The sequence below is a fragment of the Psammomys obesus genome, unplaced genomic scaffold (genome assembly GCF_907164565.1).
Source record: "Psammomys obesus unplaced genomic scaffold, mPsaObe1.curated_primary_1811, whole genome shotgun sequence".
Lineage (NCBI taxonomy): Eukaryota > Metazoa > Chordata > Mammalia > Rodentia > Muridae > Psammomys > Psammomys obesus.
Window position 1 is genome coordinate 734,709 of NW_026593931.1, and position 18,268 is coordinate 752,976.

General features: G+C 48.5%; 1 protein-coding gene across 1 annotated transcript in view; it reads right to left on the reverse strand.

The window, feature by feature from the left end:
- Positions 1-6,995: 6,995 nt before the first annotated feature.
- Nup210 (nucleoporin 210) overlaps positions 6,996-18,268 on the reverse strand; it is a 100,336-nt gene continuing 89,063 nt past the window's right edge. The window contains exons 33-40 of the mRNA XM_055617508.1: positions 17,980-18,116; positions 15,217-15,340; positions 13,982-14,128; positions 12,547-12,797; positions 11,111-11,327; positions 9,757-9,852; positions 9,596-9,679; positions 6,996-8,366 (exon numbers count right to left, since the gene is read on the reverse strand). Coding sequence (XP_055473483.1) covers positions 8,269-8,366; positions 9,596-9,679; positions 9,757-9,852; positions 11,111-11,327; positions 12,547-12,797; positions 13,982-14,128; positions 15,217-15,340; positions 17,980-18,116 — 1,154 coding nt within the window. The 3' untranslated portion in view covers positions 6,996-8,268. The remainder of the gene's footprint in view (positions 8,367-9,595; positions 9,680-9,756; positions 9,853-11,110; positions 11,328-12,546; positions 12,798-13,981; positions 14,129-15,216; positions 15,341-17,979; positions 18,117-18,268) is intronic.

Below are 18,268 nucleotides of genomic sequence, written 5' to 3' on the forward strand. Positions count from 1 at the left end.
AAATTAAAAATAGAAGTGCCACATGACCCAGCAATCCTGCTCCTAGGTATTCATCCAAGGAAGTGAAGCCAGCAGGTGGAAGAGCCACCTGCATACCAGGAGCTTGGCAGCCCTGGTCACAACACTCAGGATGTGGAGGTAACCTACCGGTTAATGCACAGCAAAAGAAAATGTAGCTTATTTGTGCAGTGGAATGCAACTCAGCCAAACAAAACAAACAAATAAAAAAAAATGAAATCCTGACATCTGTGACAACATGGAAGAAGTTAGAGATCATTGTGTTAAGTGAAATGAACCAAGCACTCGCCAGGTGAACCACCTCATGTAAAGCTGATGACCAAGAGATTGAGAGTAGAGGGGTCGCCAGAGTGTGTGTGGGAAAGGTTGTTAAAGAGAAACAAGTTACAACCCAGGTATGGTAGCTCACATCTATAACCCCAGCACTGTGAAATTGAAGGCCAGCTTGAGCTACATAGTAAGAGCTGGGCCAGCCAGACTACAGCAAGTAACTCTGCATCAATAAATCTAAACCAAACAAATAGGAACAAGTTAGTGTGTCAGAAAGAATATTCTATGGTGTTCTCTACCTGGACAGGCCATAGATGACAGTAATGTACTTGAGCCAAAGAGGCCAAAAGAGGAGATCTTAGGTGTTGTCATCTCACAGAAAAGATAAATGATGAAGGTGGTGGGTGTCATAATTGCCATGATCACCACTATTCAATGTATACATGTCATGAAACATCAAACACTATAAAAACTGTATAATATAGCAATTAAATGATCGATCATGTCAAGTGATGGTATAACCTGTGTCAGAGGCAGTGGGCACTCGATTTTCTCTTTGTTTATCTGTTTTCTATTCCAGTCAACTTTGCCCATTATCTGAATGATGTGAGCTGATGATCAGAAGACCCCAGGTGGAACAGGGAGGGTACAGGCACTGCATTGAGACAGGAGAAGAGAAAAGAAGGGGAGAAAAGAGAAGTCTCAGCTGCTTCTCCTGATGGATGAACTGGGCCAAGGGAGAAGGGACACAGACCATGGGCTAGAGAAGCCCTGCAGGCCACAGTGGGAGGTGGGGTGGCCACGAGGAAGGGTGTGTCCAGATAGGAATAGTGGAAGAGTCAGCATAGCCAGCTTGGGGTGCACACAATTCCCTGGTGGGAGCCCCTCCTTTCTCAGCAATCAGAATCCCTGGTGCCGTCTCCCTCATCTCTCTAGAATCAGGCTGGGAAGGACAACTGTTGACTTTGCCATTCAGGCCTCCTGACCAGCAATCCTGACTAATGGACTTATTAGTCAGTTTGGAGTTTGGGAGAGGGGTCAGCCACCAGCTTTACTAAGGCTTTGAGGTCTGGACTCTCCAAGGCCACATGACTGCACCCCATCTGAGGGTGGCCAGTTTGCTTCTTGATGGTGTAGACAATAGGTCCTGTTAGACCCCCAGCACAGAGGTTCAGGGTCAAGGTGGAGGGTCTGGCAGGGTAGGCAATACCACATCAGAAGCCTAGCCTCTTCCTTTCACCCAGAGAGCACAGGGAGCCTGGTTAAAGAATGTAAGGGCAGGAACTGCCAATGGCTCAGTGGTTAAGAGCATTTTCTGCCTTGGCAGAGGACCAGGGTTCAATTCCCTCACCTACATAGTTGTTCAGAACCATCTGCACTCCTGTTCCAGGAGGGGTAACAGCCTTCTTCTGGCCTCCACAAGCAGCAGGCATGAGAATGATCCACAGACATACACACAGGTAAACAGTCATACACATCATAAGATAATAAAATACAATTTTAAAAAGGCAAAAGGAGACAACAAAAGGACAAAGAGGAGACAACAATTCAGATTTCCTGCAAAACAGCCCTGTACCTCTTCCCAGGACTGACCATCCATGCTGTCCACTGAGGAAGTCCCATTCGCATATACCTCCCCCTGAATAACCTTCCTTGTCTGTCACCAAACACTTCCCAACACTTCCCATCCTGGGCCTAGCACCATCCTTCGATCCCTATTGTTTACAGGAGTGATTTAACAACCTTTTTGTTTGTTCCCTAAGAACTCTGATAAAACTGTACCACTCATAGCTCCTCTCAGCAGCATCTGTAATTTCTCTTCCTGTGTTTAGTGGTATATTTTTATTAATAGGAAATAGACACTATTAAGCCATTGACAAGATGAAACACAATGAGGATTAACTGTGATTAGATTATTTTATGACATGACTTGATAAAATAGGTTTTAATTATCAAATTAAATAACCCACTCGGCCTGAAATCATGTGGAATTTTATAGAGTGGGTCTTAGCAGCTGTGTATTCCGAGAACTGCACAGGCTGCCTCTCCAGCTGCCCTACTCTGTGGGGCTGTCTATCTGGCCCATCAGCCTCCCCTTGTACAAGTCAGTACTGGGTTGATTACTGATTTACTTCTGTGTATCTGGTAAGTGGCTCTGGGGACCATTCAAGAAACAAGTCCTGCAGAGAATACTAAGGCCTCAGAAACTTGGGGTGGGGGGTGGCTGTCCTGGACCCATAAGAAGGAGGAAAGAGAAAAATGCATCCTCAACACAGGCTCCTCTGTCACCACATGAACAGCTGTAATGCATCAACTTCCAAGTCAGGATTGTGTGTGCTCATGGCTGTAGTCTCTGTCACTTGACCCCCGGCAGTGGGCTGGGGATGAGGTAGACTGTGGTAACACATGGTAGAGCAAAGCAGCTTACCTCCTACTAAGGGGAGGGAAAGGGGAGAAACAAGGTTGCCCGACAGCCCATTCAGAGCATACCCTCTGGGCCCCACCTTGTAAGTTCTACTACTTTCTAGCAGTGAGTGCCAAAGACTGACAACCAAGTCTGTATCACATGGGCTCTTCTGGGACATTTAGGATCCAAACCAAGATACCCACAGCCGGGCATGATGGTGCATGCCTTTAATCGCAGCATTCAAGGAAGCAGAAGATCTCTGTGAGTTCGAGGCCAGCCTGGTCTACAGAGTAAGGCCAGGACATCCAGGGATACACAGAGAAACCCTGTCTCAAAAAACAATAAATAAATACATAAAAATACTCTCACAGAAACTTACGAAGGAGGGAAACTAAGGCTCAGATGTAAAGTGCATAAGGCCATCTACCTGATAACCAAATGAGACCAGACTGCCACCCACACCTTGTTGCCTGGCCCACAGCTCTGTGCCCCAGCTCATTTGGCCTTCACTGAGGACTCCAGTATAGGCCCTGTGTAGGGAGACTGGCTAAATGGTTAGTCTTCAGATTTTAGCTCCCTGGGTCTTATAATTTGCTTTTATTTGCTTTCAGTGAATAAGTTGCTCATTTCAGTAAATGAAAGTGGTCACCTGATGAGGCAGCTGCTGAAATTCTCCACAGATTTTTGTTTGCTAACTACATACAACATAAAACTTAACAAAGCAATAGCCTGAACCAAGCCACTGCCAGGCTTTGGCTCTCTTCTGCCTTGCTCTGCAATAGCTCCATGTTAAGAACTCAGCTCTTTATCAGAACTCAAGGCCTCTGAAAGAGCAGTGTTCTTTCTTAGCAGCTGCTAAGCCATTCTCTAGTCCGCCTCTATTGTTTCTTGATTGTTACTAGTTTGTGTTCTGTTCTAGACCCTGAGCAAGAAAAGGGAAGCCTATCAGGGGCCTCCAGAGAATCTGACTTCTGACCTCCAAAAGCACCAGCAGTCACATACGCAGTATCCAACACACAACTAAAGAAAAAAGCTGGAAAGGTGGCTGAGCCATTTTTCCAGTCAAAGATGGTTGCTCTTCCAGAGGAACTGGGTTCAGTTCTCAGTGCCAACATGAGAATGTCACTGACAACCATACCAACTTCAGTTCCAGGGGACCCAATGCTCCCTTCCGGCTTCTGCAGGCACTGGACACATACATAGTCCACAGGCATACATGCAGGCAAAACACCCATGCACACAAAAAAATTTTTGAAAGAGAAATAAAACTGCTTTGGAAATTTTGATCCAAATTTATTAATGAGGAAAACAAGACAGAAGGCAGATGCTAAATGAGAGTTTAGTCATACTTTCCTGTCTGCTTTTATGGGAAAAAAGCAAAAAGCCCTAAAACAAAACCAAACCCCACAAAACTGAGAAGCCCAAGGTCATACTACCAATGAACTATCTGCAGAGCATGGCAGGCATCAAGTTTATCACACCAGTCTTTGTGCTCTTCTGTCACTTTCTTTTATGAAAAAGAAAAAAAAAATTCCAAGAGTAGTGGTACATACCTTTATCAGGACAAAAACAAATCTCTGTGAGTCTGAGGCCAGCCTGGTCTATAGAATGAGTTCTAGTCTATCCATGGCTACACAGTAAGACTCTGACTCAATAAAACAAACAACAAAGCCAACAGGAATTTTAATATGGAATTTAACTGAAAAACTTTAATCCTTTTATGAGCTTTTTTCTTTTAAAATGACTTTTTTTTTCTTCTTATTTCTTACAGACCAGGAAGATGGCTCAGTGACTGAAGGCACTCGCTACCAAGCCTTGCTGACCGGGGTTGGATCCCCAGAACTCACATGATGAAAGGACAGAACCACTACCATGCAGGTTGTCCTCTGACCCCCTCAAAAAATACATGTTAACAGTAACAAAATGTTATTTTCTCGTGAAAATAATTGGTGGGCTGTTTATTTCATAAATTAAAGTCTTGTCCTTTCTGGCTACATGGTCCTCCTGAGTAGCAATACGCTGCCTAACTACAGACCCTATAGCAGGATCTGTGAGCAACCACCTTGTTTTCCCAGGTACTGTCTGCAAGTGGGCTCATCTGGGACAGGGAGGGAACACCTGAGTCCCATCTGTCCATTCCACAACAACAGGGCTTTGTGTCCATGACAGAACCTTGGGGCAGGCCTTGTCATATCTACCTACCATATATGCCAATGAAAGCCTGATCAACATGATCAACATGCAATTCCTCTGGGTAGGAAGACCTTCAAGCATTCTGTGAAGAGTTTGCACACAGGGAGGCCAAGAAGCTGGAAAGAGGGATGCAGTCTGCCACCGGCTTCTTCTCGTTGAAGTCACCTGCAAAAGGCCACTTTGCTGCTAAAGTGACAACCTCAACGAGACAGGCCTGCCTTACTGCCCATTACGGGGTCCCAGGGGTCCTCATCAACTTAGATCCTTCTGCTCAACCTGTGTCCACATTTCAGACTCAAGATGAAGGGTTTCCAGCCAGCTTATGTGCTGTTCAGGTTTTTTGTCAACATAACACTGAGTCATCTGGGAAGAGGGAAACCTTAAGAAAAAGCCTCCTTCAGATTGCCTGTAGACAAGTCTGTGGGGCAATATTTTTGATTGATGATTGGTGTGGGAGGGCCCAGCTCAGTGTGGGGCTGCCACCTGGGCATGTGATCCTGGGCTGTATTTAAAAAGCAGGCTGGGAAAGCCCTGGAAAACAAGCCAGTAGCATCACTTCGCCATGGCCTTGAGTTCCTGTCCTAACATCCCTCTATGATGGACTATAACCTATCAAATAAACCTTTTCCTCCTCAAGTTGGTTTTAGTCAGCAAAAAATAGGAAGCAAACTAAGAGCCCAAATCTGTCCAACAGGTGAACATGCAGACAAAAAGCAAGGCTTTGAGGGTTAATTTTTGTTCAAACGAAAACAAAACACCTCTAGAGACAAATACCTCTTTGCAATTCTGTATTCTTGGTGCTAAAAGCATCTTCAGTGAGAGCTGCCCAGCTGGCATGGGAACCCAGTCAGCTGTGTGGGTCCCTCCGAGCTGTCAGCATCCTAGTTAGGTTTACTATTGCTGTGGTCCCCCAATGTGCTTTGAAAGATTGCTGGCCCCTGGGGAGAGGCCAGCTCTTATCAGGTCCCCAGTGCTCCAGATGGGCAGAAGGAGGAAACTCACTACCACAGAACAAAGGTGGGCACTGAAATCTTTCTATTTCATCTGCTAGGAGCCAGTGGTTTGGGTTCGTGAACATCTAGAGGCCCTCAAGATATGATCATTCCACTGTACTCACTAGCCACAGGCCAGATGTGGCTCAGACCTGAGTGATGAAGATAGTGAAATTGTCTGTTGAGCCTTGAAAGGAGTGCCTTCAGTCCTTAGGAGACAGGGCTTTCTTTCTGTTCTTCTGGACACTGCTATGTCTGGATGTGATATGCTTGCTGCCTGGACCCTGGCAGCCATCTTGTGTTTCAGAGCAGTCTTACACCATGTATGTTGTACCAGGCAGGTACATGTACAATAAGTACAGTATCAAATGAACTTAGCATTTGACACTGATGAACACATTCTAGATCTTCTCATGTATTATCCTGGGGATGACACTTGTCACCACTCACTCACATGGAGGTCTGATTTGGGATGCAAAGTGGGGGCCACATGATGTTCCCAGAATAGACGGTGCTGTGGTAACAGGTCCCTGAGGCTGAGGAAGCACCTAGCCCCCTCTCCCATCAAATATTGCATGAAGCAGGGAAGAAAGGGAGGGGAGGCAAAGCACAGGGAGACAAGAACACAAAGGAGCAGGGTCTACTAGGATCCTGTTTGCTGTATATGGTGGCCAGGTATGAAAGGGCAGCACCCAGCTCAAGTGCAGGGGCTCCAGGAGGAATGTGACAGGGCTAGTACCTGGCGTGGGTACTAGCTTGGGTTGGGCCTATGAGAGTTTCAGGAAGGCAGGGTATGTGACTGGGGAGGAGAACATTGAGGGTAGCACAGCTGATCCATTGAGGCATTCAAGGTCTTGGGAGCACAGCCCTGGAGGGCAGGATAGGGAAAGGCCATTTTAAGGAGAAAAGTCAGAAATTTCAGATGGCAATGAAGGCAGGCAGCAGAAGGAAGTAGGGCTGTGCCATCTTCCTGCAGACAAGGTCTTGCTACTGCCCCTGGTCTCTAGGGTAGGGGGGCTCCATGGCAGAGAGGGGGAGGGCACCATTGGAAACAACAGGTCATCAGTCATAGTAGACACCCAGGCAAAGTCAGCAACCCAGGAACTACCACACCCTTAAGAAACTACACAGAACTTTATTAAACAAACACAGGGAAGGCTCCATAACTGCTCCAGCGAGAGACTGAGTGGCAGGCTGGGCATAATTTCTCTGTCCCCAGCTCCAGAAAAGTCCACCCTGTGGCCCAGCCTTAAAGGATGCAAGGGATCACACATGGCCTTCAAACTGCCCATACACGTCCATTTGGAGGTGAGTCTCTGGCTCTTTCTGAGGGTAGCACAGCATCTGAGGGTAGCACAGCATCTGGACAGCATCTGGGCCTGGAGCATAGCGGCCATGTCCCTGAGTTCAGACGTGAACAAGAGTTGTATTCTCAATGCATCCTCTTCTGTTCCTGGGCCAGCTAGGAGAGTGGTGATGGCAGAGAAGGGGGAGAGGGCGAATGGGTGGCTCAGAGATCCGCTGAGGTACTATATTAGGTGCTTTCAAGACAGAAGAGCAGGTCACACTGGGTCTCTGTGCTCCACAAGGCACAGCAGCATCTCAGAACAAACGAACGGATCAGAAGATCCCTGCTATTGACTGCATGTCAGGGCTGATGGTGCTCTGGCTATTCCCAAGCTGCCCCAGGGAGAGCGAGAGACACGCCAAAATGCCAGTGACCCTTCTCCTGTGAAACAAGACTGAAGTCCTCACAGGGGTCTGAGGGAAGAGCCACTCTGCTGAAGCTCAGTGTCTATCGAAGTAAGAAGGCTCAGACACAGCTCTGGGCATAGTCACCCTTAGGGGACATCGATACCTGCTCCACATTTCCTAGCAGCAGTAGGACAAAGAAAAGAATGGGTTTTCATGAAGAAATGCATACACACACAAAGGCTGATGTGTGCATGTACGTATACCAGTGGACAAGCACTTGCCTAGCAGGCATGAGACCCAGGGTACCATGCCCCTCACCACAAAAAGCACCCCAGGAGCAATGAGAAAACCCTTTCCCTGAGATCGCCACAGTGACATCATCCATAGACAATGTAGAAACAGTTTCCAGCCACTGAGCTTCCATGAGCAGGAGAACACAGCACCCCCAAATGTTGTAAGCCACATGGGAAGGGAGGGAGCCAGGAAGCCCTAGCCCTCAAGACTAGGAAGGAGATTTAAAAGCAAACAGATTAAAAACCCTTGCTTGTGTGAATCAGGCAGTGGTTCAGCACAGCCAGGGCAGAGAGGATGGCCCAGGGCCCAGGTGTGCTTTCACCCTAATGTGAGCATGACGGTGACCCTTCCATCGAGGTGTCAGTTTAGCTGTGCAGCAATACTAGCCCTGCACACTGGCTAGTGAGAGGCATAGGCTGGGCTCCAGAGCCCTGAGGGAGGACTGGCTTTTCGACCAGGAGGCAGTGTGTTGAAAGTGGCTGGCGATGAGGCAAGATCTAGGGAGGAAAGGGGAAGTGAGCATAGAGAAATTACAGCCAATATTCCCACCACACTCTTGAGGCAAAATAAATATTTAACTGCCTGAACCAGGTCAGGAGGTTGCACCTCGGACAGCAGAAAGAAACTGACAGGGTCAGGGGAGGCATAGAAACTACACCACCCAGCCTGTGCTTCTGTACTCAGCTGCTCTCTATCGCTCCTGACTCCCACTTGAGGAAGTCTGTCTCCAATGAGGAATCTATGGGCTATAGTGGGCTAGCTCTCAGGTCACACTGTGTTAATTCTCCATGGGGCCAAGAGAATGGAAGGATCAGAGTCTGAAACACAATGCTATAGTAACAAGGACCTGGAGGCAAGTAGAGGGTCCCTTTGAGGATGGTACAAAGACCCCCTGGTGACTTTAGCACCAGGAGGAAGGGTAACAAAAGGCTTGAGATTGTAGCAGAATAGCCAACAAGCCAGAGCCACAAGGACAGCCACCACCCAGCATCCTGGGATACTGAGGAGTCCCGCCTTGAAGACCAGAGGCAGCAGGAAGAAGCTCCCCCACATCCAGGGAATGTGGGGGAGGGGTGGGGGAAGGGGCTTGTCTCCTAAGGACACTGCTTCTGGCCATAAAACTGTCCTCTGTCCAGAACTTCGTAACACTGAGATGAGCAGACACTAGCTCAAGGGCCTTTTACACAGGCAACAGACTACCAAACAGGAATCAGGAGACAAAGGGCTGTTGGGTACTACTGCATGGGTAGGACACTGCACAGTTCCATAGGACTCTTGTAGAGGGTAACTAAGACCTTGGGCCACAAGAGACAAATGGATTACTGAAAGGGGTGGGCTTTGCTATCTTTCTCTATGGGGGGGAATCTCTCATCAGGACTGTCTAGAATCTCCATCCTCCCATCTCAGCTTAAGCTCTCAGTGGTAGCCCTGGCCTTCTGTCTGTCTGTCTGTGTGTCCTGGAATTCACCTGCTTTGACAGCACTGCCTCTACCAACTCCTCCCATCCCATAGTCTGCTAGGGAAACCTTCAGAGTCAGGACTAGTATCTGAGTCAATGTGATGTCCTCCTCCCCTGCCACATCTGTTTCTGAGACTCAGTTCTAGTTGCCCCTTTTGCTCTGACATAGGCTGCTGAGACTGTGGTTCAGGGCCTGGATCCCACCCTTCCCCAGGAGATTGCCCTTGTGGAGGCTCTACAGGCTGTGCCTGTGGCTGGGGTACTCACAGTGGGGGCTGTGCTGAGGGCTGGCACGGGGTGTGAGGGCCAGGGGTGATGCAAGTTCCCGGGGCGCACAGACAGTATGGTAGGCTGCAAGGGTACAGGCTGGTGAGAGTGGGCAGGATGAGAGGGTGCAGGATGTAAAAAGGATATGTGGCCGGCCTCACCTATGATGGTGACCGCTGTTCCAGCCAGCAGGGCAAAGAAGGTGAAGAACATGACTTGGTAGGAGTCCAGGAAGTGTGACAGTAGACTGGCTCCATCTGCAACAGGGGAAAGGCAGACATCAAAACATCAGCGACACAGCTGGATCCCCCTGGGTTCCTGTGCCGCTAGACAACTGCGTCGTCCACCATGCCCCACTACCTGGGATGCAGGGGGAAGCATGTCTTAGATGTAAGGTTGTCTAGACAAGGGCAGTGTCTCATTCTGCCCTTAGACCATCTCTTCCCTTCTTTCCAGAAAGTAGCCTTAGGTAACAGTGTGGTACATCAGGGTTTGGTGCCCTTTTTGCCAGGGAAGCAGCTAGGCTAACCCAAAGAAAGAAAGGCAGTTCTGAAAAATGCCCTGTGGACTTTAGAGCTTGAGGGATTGGTGGGCCAGAAGTCCACAGGATAGCTCTGACTCCTTGCTAAGAGCCCCAGGCACATCTGCCCCAAAGCTATCTACCACTGTGGAGTGGCCTGAGTCCCTGATCCCTGACTCCTATCTGCCACAGTGTTATACCCTCCACTTGTCCCCAAGTACTCTCCAGTGGAGACACCAGACTGCAGAGGCCTCCTTTGGCTACTAGTCCCTTTGATCTATGCTGTATCCCTCTGTAGCTCTGTCCTCTGCATGCTGGCAAATGGCTGAAGCAGGACAAGCCTTGTACTCAGCTGGGGAGGAAGTGAGTAGCTTCTGGCATCAGGATGGCCCTGAGTAAAGTACTGTCCTCATACTAGACATCTTGAGACAGTCAAGCAGGAGTTCCAGTCATGAATGTTACTTCTTCATAGGCCAAAACACGTCTAGGAGTGAGATTCTAATCTCCTGTGTTAACTAAGAAGTGATACTTGAAGAGCAGTGTGCAGCAGCTGAGGACATTGGTCAATGGGTTCTCTGAGGGAAATGACATTGTAAGCAGAGGAAACAGTGACGCCAATGGCTCAGGTTGGGGACCTTTGTGTTCTAGAAACAGGCAGGAGGTCAGTGCTAGAGCAGGAAGCACAGGGTGAGAAAAGTCAAAAAATGGACAGGAGAGACCATATAGCTCTCAGAAGCCATTGGAGGGATGTGGGTTGTGTCGTTGAGAGACGAAGCCATGGTAGGATGTTGAGGAGAGGGCCTTGCTGAGGATGAAGTGACAGGAAAAGTGATGTGTGGTGTTGGTGACAGCAAAAGACTGTCACTTTGACAAACATTCTAGGTTTTTGACTCCTCCAACTTTAACACTATAGATGCCCACTGATACTCAAGCCCCTCTAGCTTGTCTCTCCCTTGCCCAGGTCTGGGTCAGTTGCTTTCTCATCCATGACTCACAAGGACCAGGCCCACGACGATCCATCACAAAGGCCACAGTGACAGGAATGGTGATGGCCTGATTAGTGGCAGGGCTGGAGAAGGTCAGAGCAGTAGACAGAGGGCCCTGGCTGCCAGCAGTGGGATCCGAGACACCAACTGTGTATGTGATGAAGCTGGGCAGTCCAAATGACTTCTCCTTCACGAAGGCCAGCACTGCTGGGGACCCAGATTTCACCTGGGAAGAAGGCAGTGTTGAGAAATCATGCTCTGTAGGGAGCACACTCTGCAGAGAGGCTGGACCACGGTTGGGACTGCATGTGCCCAGCTCAATCTCTGGACACACCCTTCTGACCAAACATGCTAGACTTCTCTCCCAGGACCAGGGGGCCTTAATACTCAGAAGCATGACCTACATTCAGGGTCTGGTAACACAATCAGTATTGCTGAATTCTAGCTGAGTACAAAATTGTTAAGCCAACCCAAAGTAGCACCTAAAACCAAGTCCCCACAAAGCAGCATCCCCAGCTCGTCAGGCTTCCTCAGCAACTATATACTTCTTCCTCTTCTTGTGAGCAGTTAGCCATGGCAAGACAAGAGAAGCAGCCAACAGGCCCCTAAACTCCCCCCATCTACACATCAGAACTGTCTCTGCAGGCTTTCTAGACTGAAGCCTCAGAGACCAGTCATTCATCAGTCAGAAGAGGAAGAGAAAGAAGAGGGGGAGGAAGCAGAAGCAGCAAGGCATGGAAAGAAGAGGCCCATCCCCGCATGGAACAGGGCACTGTAAGTTGGAGTATGTTTCTGCTCTAACTGTACAAAGCATATTCTATGTATGTTTGTGAAGTAGAGAATGAAATCAAAAGGATGAACAGAGTACTACAATAATAAAAAAATACATAATAAAAAAATTACATAAAAATTATTTCAAATTTTAATTTCTAATTTAATTTTTAACTTTGAAGAGCCTGAGGCTAGGGTGCACAAGTTTCTCCTTTCTTAGGATCTTTCCAGATATAACCTTAACACAAATCACAATCTTCAACATCGAAGTCTGACCCCAATTCTATACTGACCCTAAAACCAACATCTAAACCTAAGCCTCCAACTCCAACTCCAACCTAAACCCTAACCCTCATCTCATACCCAAGTCCTATTCCCTAACTCTAAGCTCTAACCTAACTCCAGCATCTAACCCTAACCACTAACCCTAATCACTAACCCTAGCCACTAACCCTAACCACCAACCCTAGCCACTAATTCAAGCCACTAATTCTAACCTCTAACAAATCCTACACTCTTAAGCCCAACCTTTAATGCTAACCCTAGTCTGTAAACCCAGCAACTAAACATATTTCTAACTTTAAACCCCTATCCCCAAACCCTAGCTCCATAACTCTGAATCTTAACCCTGGCCTCCAGCTTCTGCCTGAGCTGTAGCCCCCAGAACTGCTTACCTCCAAGTTTTCCAGAATCTCCACAGCACCAAAGACCTTGACCTCGGAGCTGGTATAGTGGTTGCTCAAAAGGATTTCTGCCTGGTTGGCATACAGCCCTGGACTGAAGGGGACCTCAGCTCCCACCTTCTCTATAGAGGTACGGCTGCTTGGGATCGAGGCAGTGACCACCAGTGCTGTCTTCATCATGCTCAAGTGCTTCAGTTGCTTATCTGTCAGCCTGTGCATAGTAACCGAGCAGAGGTACTGGCCTGTGAAGACAAGGCTTGTTCTTCTCCTGTGTGTGCACAGATCTCCAACCTGGCTCCACTCTCTGACATGGTAACTTCTAGACATACTTGAGAGCCCGCTGACAAGTTACTTCCTCCAGGAGGTCTTCTAAGAATGTCCCTTCAGAGGCCCTGGGCCAGTCTAGACACCTTCTTTGTAACCAATCATCCTTTTATTGTCTCAGATCCCTCTGTTCATGAGGTTTCCATCTTAACAGTACTCTTGGGGCAAGGCATCATGTTGAGGCCAGCTCTGTACCTCAAACCCCAGCCAGCCTAGCCCAGAATGAAGGCAGATCATGGCAAACAGACACATGACCCAACCTTATGCTATAGGTCAAGAAAGACATGACTCCAAGATGCCCTTGTTTCAGGTGTAGCAGGAGGGTGCATGGACAGTGGGTGATTAGGTCCTGTCCTGTGCTTAGAGCCTGGCCCAGGGCAGCTGAGCTAGGTGGAATAAGCAGGGCCTCGGGCAGCTGAAATCTGTACACATGGGCTGGACCCCATCAATGGCACACAGCTTAGAGGTACCTAGATGAGTTAACGTCCTTGCTCAGGAAGGACCTCCTCTGTGCTACATGCTAGGTGAGCCCCTGACTGTGCCCTTGGGGTACACCTGCACTCTCAGCCAGCAGCATCCGCTGCCAGGCAGTGGGGCAAAGCCAGCTCACCAGCCTCTACAGTGCTGGTCACCAACCCGATCACTCTAGTGTCCTGTGCTGTGAAGCAGTTGTGTCTCAGTATGCTCAATATAGCCCACAACTATTTCATATGGTGCCAGTCACCTTTCACTTGCTATATGCAGGCAGCAAAGACAGGGCATCCTCAGTCTAAAGAGGGAGGTTCAGAAAGGTGAGCCTCTGTCCAAAGCTGAGTGGTGGGATTAGAGGAAAACAAACAAACAAACAAAAAACAAAAACAAAACAAAAAAATTCCGGCCTGGGTTTGGTGCTGAGCTCTGAATAGTGTGGGTGATGCCAAATGCTACTCCCTCTTGGCAGGCATGAAGCAGTAACAGAGACTATAGCCTATTAACAGCCCCAGGCTGAACTCCCAACAACCTCTGCCTTTCTGGACATATGGCCATCATGAAGTACACACTTATGACCAACCCCAGACATCTAGCAGGCACTTACTGCATTTTAAATTATTTGCAAATTTACCCAAAGCAGCATCAAATCCTGGCTCCACAGAGAAGACATCACGAGCAGGGAAATCGAAGACATCTTGCTTGAACTGGAGTTGGCAGCTGATGAGGGACTCTGGGTGCAAGGCTTCAATGACTTCTCGCTGGGCAGGGGAGCACTCACCTAAAGGCACAGAGTGGTAGGTAGTGATCACGAGAGAAGGGCTTGGACCAAACACAAAGCCACCACACCACAACCACCTAAAATAAGGGAACAGGCCTTATGGAGGCTGGGCAGGCATGAATGGCACCAGTATCCCATACCATTCCTAAGTCAGGAGCTCAGGAGTCCATGCAGCTTGAAGGTACTGTCTTTTATTAAAGCTAAGGATCCTGATGCAGGGGATGGGCTGCTCTGAATGCTGGGGTCACTTCAGATGAGAATCCTGTATGGGTGCCGAGACTGTACAGTGGACACATTGACTGGCAGCCTGCTGATGTGTGGCCCTGTTGCGACCAGCAAGGAGAATGGCCATTGGCCATTTGCTTATGAATGCTGGGAGGGCAGAGGCTCTTCATAAACACACTGCACATAATTCTGGCAACAGCAGACTATTTTCCCGATTGCACTAAGGAGGAAAACAGCATTTATGATGTAGTAAGTGTGCCCCATTAATCACAACGAGAATGATGGAACTTAATTCAACCGTTAAGTGGTCAAAAAAAAAATCTGTATTGACACATTTATTTCTGGCACTTGCTGTCCAGGGTTGTCATAGGCAAAGAGTGAGATGGAATGTTCTATGCATGACTTGGGAGAGGTAATTATAAAAATCAAAACCAGCTACCAGCCTGCAATGTCATTAGTTTCCACCATCAGCTGTGGTGGACTGTGGCTTGCTCTGCTCGTGCCCTAGGGCTGCAATCACAGCTCTGACTCAGCGCAGCCAGTGTCTTGGAGCTGTGCTCTTATGAAGGCGCCTTTCACGCTTCAGCTTATGGAGGCCTCAAATTTCTTAAAAGCTGCAAGGAGTGAATGAGCTGGGGCTAAAGGCCTTCTCTCTGGAGTTAGGGGTGAGTTTCAATATGAAAGAGAGGGCTGAGGATGTGATCCAGTGGAATAGCACATACTTGTGGTGTGTTATGGCCCTGGGTTCAATCTCCAACATCACAAAACAACAACAAAACCCACTCAACAGGCCCAGATGCTACTCCCCAGTCCCTAAGCCTGGCAAGGTAAGTCCAAATGCCTAGAGTCCACTCATTCAGTACCAAGCAGGTTAGAGCTCCTGTCTCCCACGCTGACAGTCACTCTGGAGGCTGTGGCTTCCTGAATACTGGTCTGGGAAGAGTGGAGGCGACGGGCCACAATCTTCTGAGGGGTGCCGACCACTATCTAGGGAAGCAAGACAGTTGTGCTGAGTGCTGATTGCATGCTGGCTTGAGCTGGGTGTTTTTCATGACCTCATTTGCAGCTTGTATCACCTATACCCTAAGCAACAAAACCTAATGAGCTCCCAGCTTAAACACCTGGCTGGAGTGTGGCAGGACGTCTGTCAGAGCCCCTGAGTGGGACTGAACTCTCCCATCCTATGATAGTAAAACTGGAGCTGACAGCAAAGCCCAGGCATGTGGTAGAGCCAGGGCACTTGACAGAGCTGGGATCAACAGCAAGGCCAGGGCTTATGGCAAGCTGAACCTACTCAGTGGTCCGGGCCAGGCTACATGCTCCTGCATGCTCAGAAATGTGGTTAACTAATCTTGCCACAAGGACAAAGGATCCACTTAGTTTACTATCCTAATTCAGAATGGATCAATCAAACCCAAATGCCTACAGAACAAGGGCCTCCAGAGGCCAGACTGCTCAGACACACCCCACCAGGTACCCCTTGGGCATACGCTACCCCTATATAGACCTTCCTCTACTGCAATGCCCCTCTATCTGCAAGGCCCACAGCCACATGCTCCTCTATGGCTAGAAGCTGGCCACTCTTACTAGGTGGGGCAAGTGTACTGGAGGCTCTTCTTGTGGGCTCCTTTCCTGCAACCCAGGAAAGCTGTGGTGACAGGAAGGGCTCCCTTAACCTGCAGCCCACAGCCCCACTGTAAGGCCTTACCAGCACTTCCAGCTGTCACTGTACTGCCACCTTCCAGGAATAGCTGCTGCCCAAGAGACCAACAGTGGTGGCCATCACTACCCTCCCTGGCCTGGTCTCCCATTTTTCTCTTTTCCTCCTGGCCATGCTAGGTTTTCTCATACTTTGTCTTCCTCTGTCTGACCTACTCCTATTATACTCACCCCACTCTAAGGTGTCTCCCAATATACCATCCCTGCCCTAGACAGCCCAGTATGGCTCCAGCCTTCAGGAAGGGACTGTAAACTCACCACCCGTCTGTGCTCTACCACCTCAGCTGGAGGAGTGACACCCATTTCAAACCTTCCAGGACCCACTCATTATCTTTTTCTAGCACCCTCCCCTACTTCTGTTTCCCCTTCAGAGTAGAGAGCCATCACCTACTAGGTTACTGGTGACAAACCCTCCTCCATACCACCCCAATCCATCCAGTCCACCAGTGTCTGATCTTGGATTTGAACCCAGACAGACAGTATAACTCCCATAATCTCAGCCTCACAAGTAACTGAGACTGCAGGGATATGCCCAGCTGAGGCCACTCTTAAGCCCCTGCACCAAGCTTCCTGGCCTCCCAGGCATTTCATGATCTGCCTATAAAGCCAGAACTTAAGTCCCTCCCACACATACTAAGATCCAGCTCACTCCAGGCTTTCTCTCAAACCCCAAATACTTTGGCTCTTACTGGCTCTTCTGACCATTCTCAGGGGCCTCTCCTGGGAAGCAGAGCTTTATTAATCAGAGTGCCTGTATCTGCAGCCACTCACCGGAACCGCAGCACTAAATATGCAAACTATTAGGTTAAACGGCTGGATTCGATAAAGCACATGCTGGCTCTAAAAATGAGACAGGTTTGGAACTCAGCCAGACCAGGCTCATTGATTCATTCTCGGCTGGAGAGAAAGGTTTTTGTTCACTTTCATAAAGACTCAAAGGTGACTTGCTGGGGGAAGTTTAACTTTGCTGGTGACACCAAATCACTGGGGTTCCAGTCCCAGGGCCTGAACTCCCTTAAGGAAATGCCCTCCCCAATAGCTGCGTGGCCACACTGGCTGCCAGACAAGCCTGGGTGTAGGTAGATGGGTAGAATCAATCGACCAGATCTCTCTCCCTATGCTGGTTTGTACATGAGAGGGATGCTTGGGACGAACAGGGAACTGGTTCCCATCTCACACTTGGTGGGTGGCTGATTCTCCTAGATCTTGACAGCTGCAGACAGCTCTAGCAGGAGGCCTGGTTATTTGTTTCTTAAAGAAAAGAGAATCAGAGGTACAGCCATCCTTTGTACCTGCTGCTTTGGCAGCTATGGATTCAACCAACAACAGAACAAAAATAGTCAGAGAAAAAGTGCATTTGTTCTGAGCACAGACAGGTGCTTCCTAAACAGCACAAGCTAACAGTCACTCACATGACGTAGCATCGATTAGTTGTTGTATGTCATCAGAGGTGATGTCAAGTATACAGAATGTGGCAAACAGCCAGAATGTACCCACTCAGGAGATTCAGTTTGAGGCCAGCCTCGGCTATATATTAAGACTCTGTCTCAAAACAGACAAACAAACAAACACCATAAAACAAAACAAAATAAAAATAAGGTGTTATGCCTTTGTGTAAAGAGATCTGGTCATGATCAGATTCTGGTGCCAAGGGGCATACATACTATGATGTGCTGGGGATACAATGATAGACTGTATATGTTTGTTTGCTTGCTTGATTTTTGAGTCAGTCTTGCTTTGAAAGCCAGGATGGTCACAAACTTATGATAATCTTCCTGCCTCAGCCTTCCAAGTACTAGGATCGCAAACATGTATCTCCAAGTCTTGTACAGACAGACACACACTGAGACTCTTACTATCTCCAACAGGGTTGGACATAATTGCCTCTGGCTGCCCTCCAGTCCTACCTCTTTGAAGGTCTTCAGATGTCCAGCGATCTCATAGTAAACAGTCACAGACCCTGCATCTCGGGCTACAGCCACACCTGTCTTGGGGTCAATGTAGAGGACATTGCTGGCTGAGGAGCTCCAGGTCCCTGCGATACCTGGGAGAATAAAACCAAATAATCCATTTTGTTCACATGTGAACACCATTGCCCAAACCTGTCTCCCCAGGTTCCTCTGCCTGTAAGGGTCTCCATTCTCAGCCTCCGGGAGGAATCCACATAGGTCACCTCTAAAGTGGTCCTTCCACTTT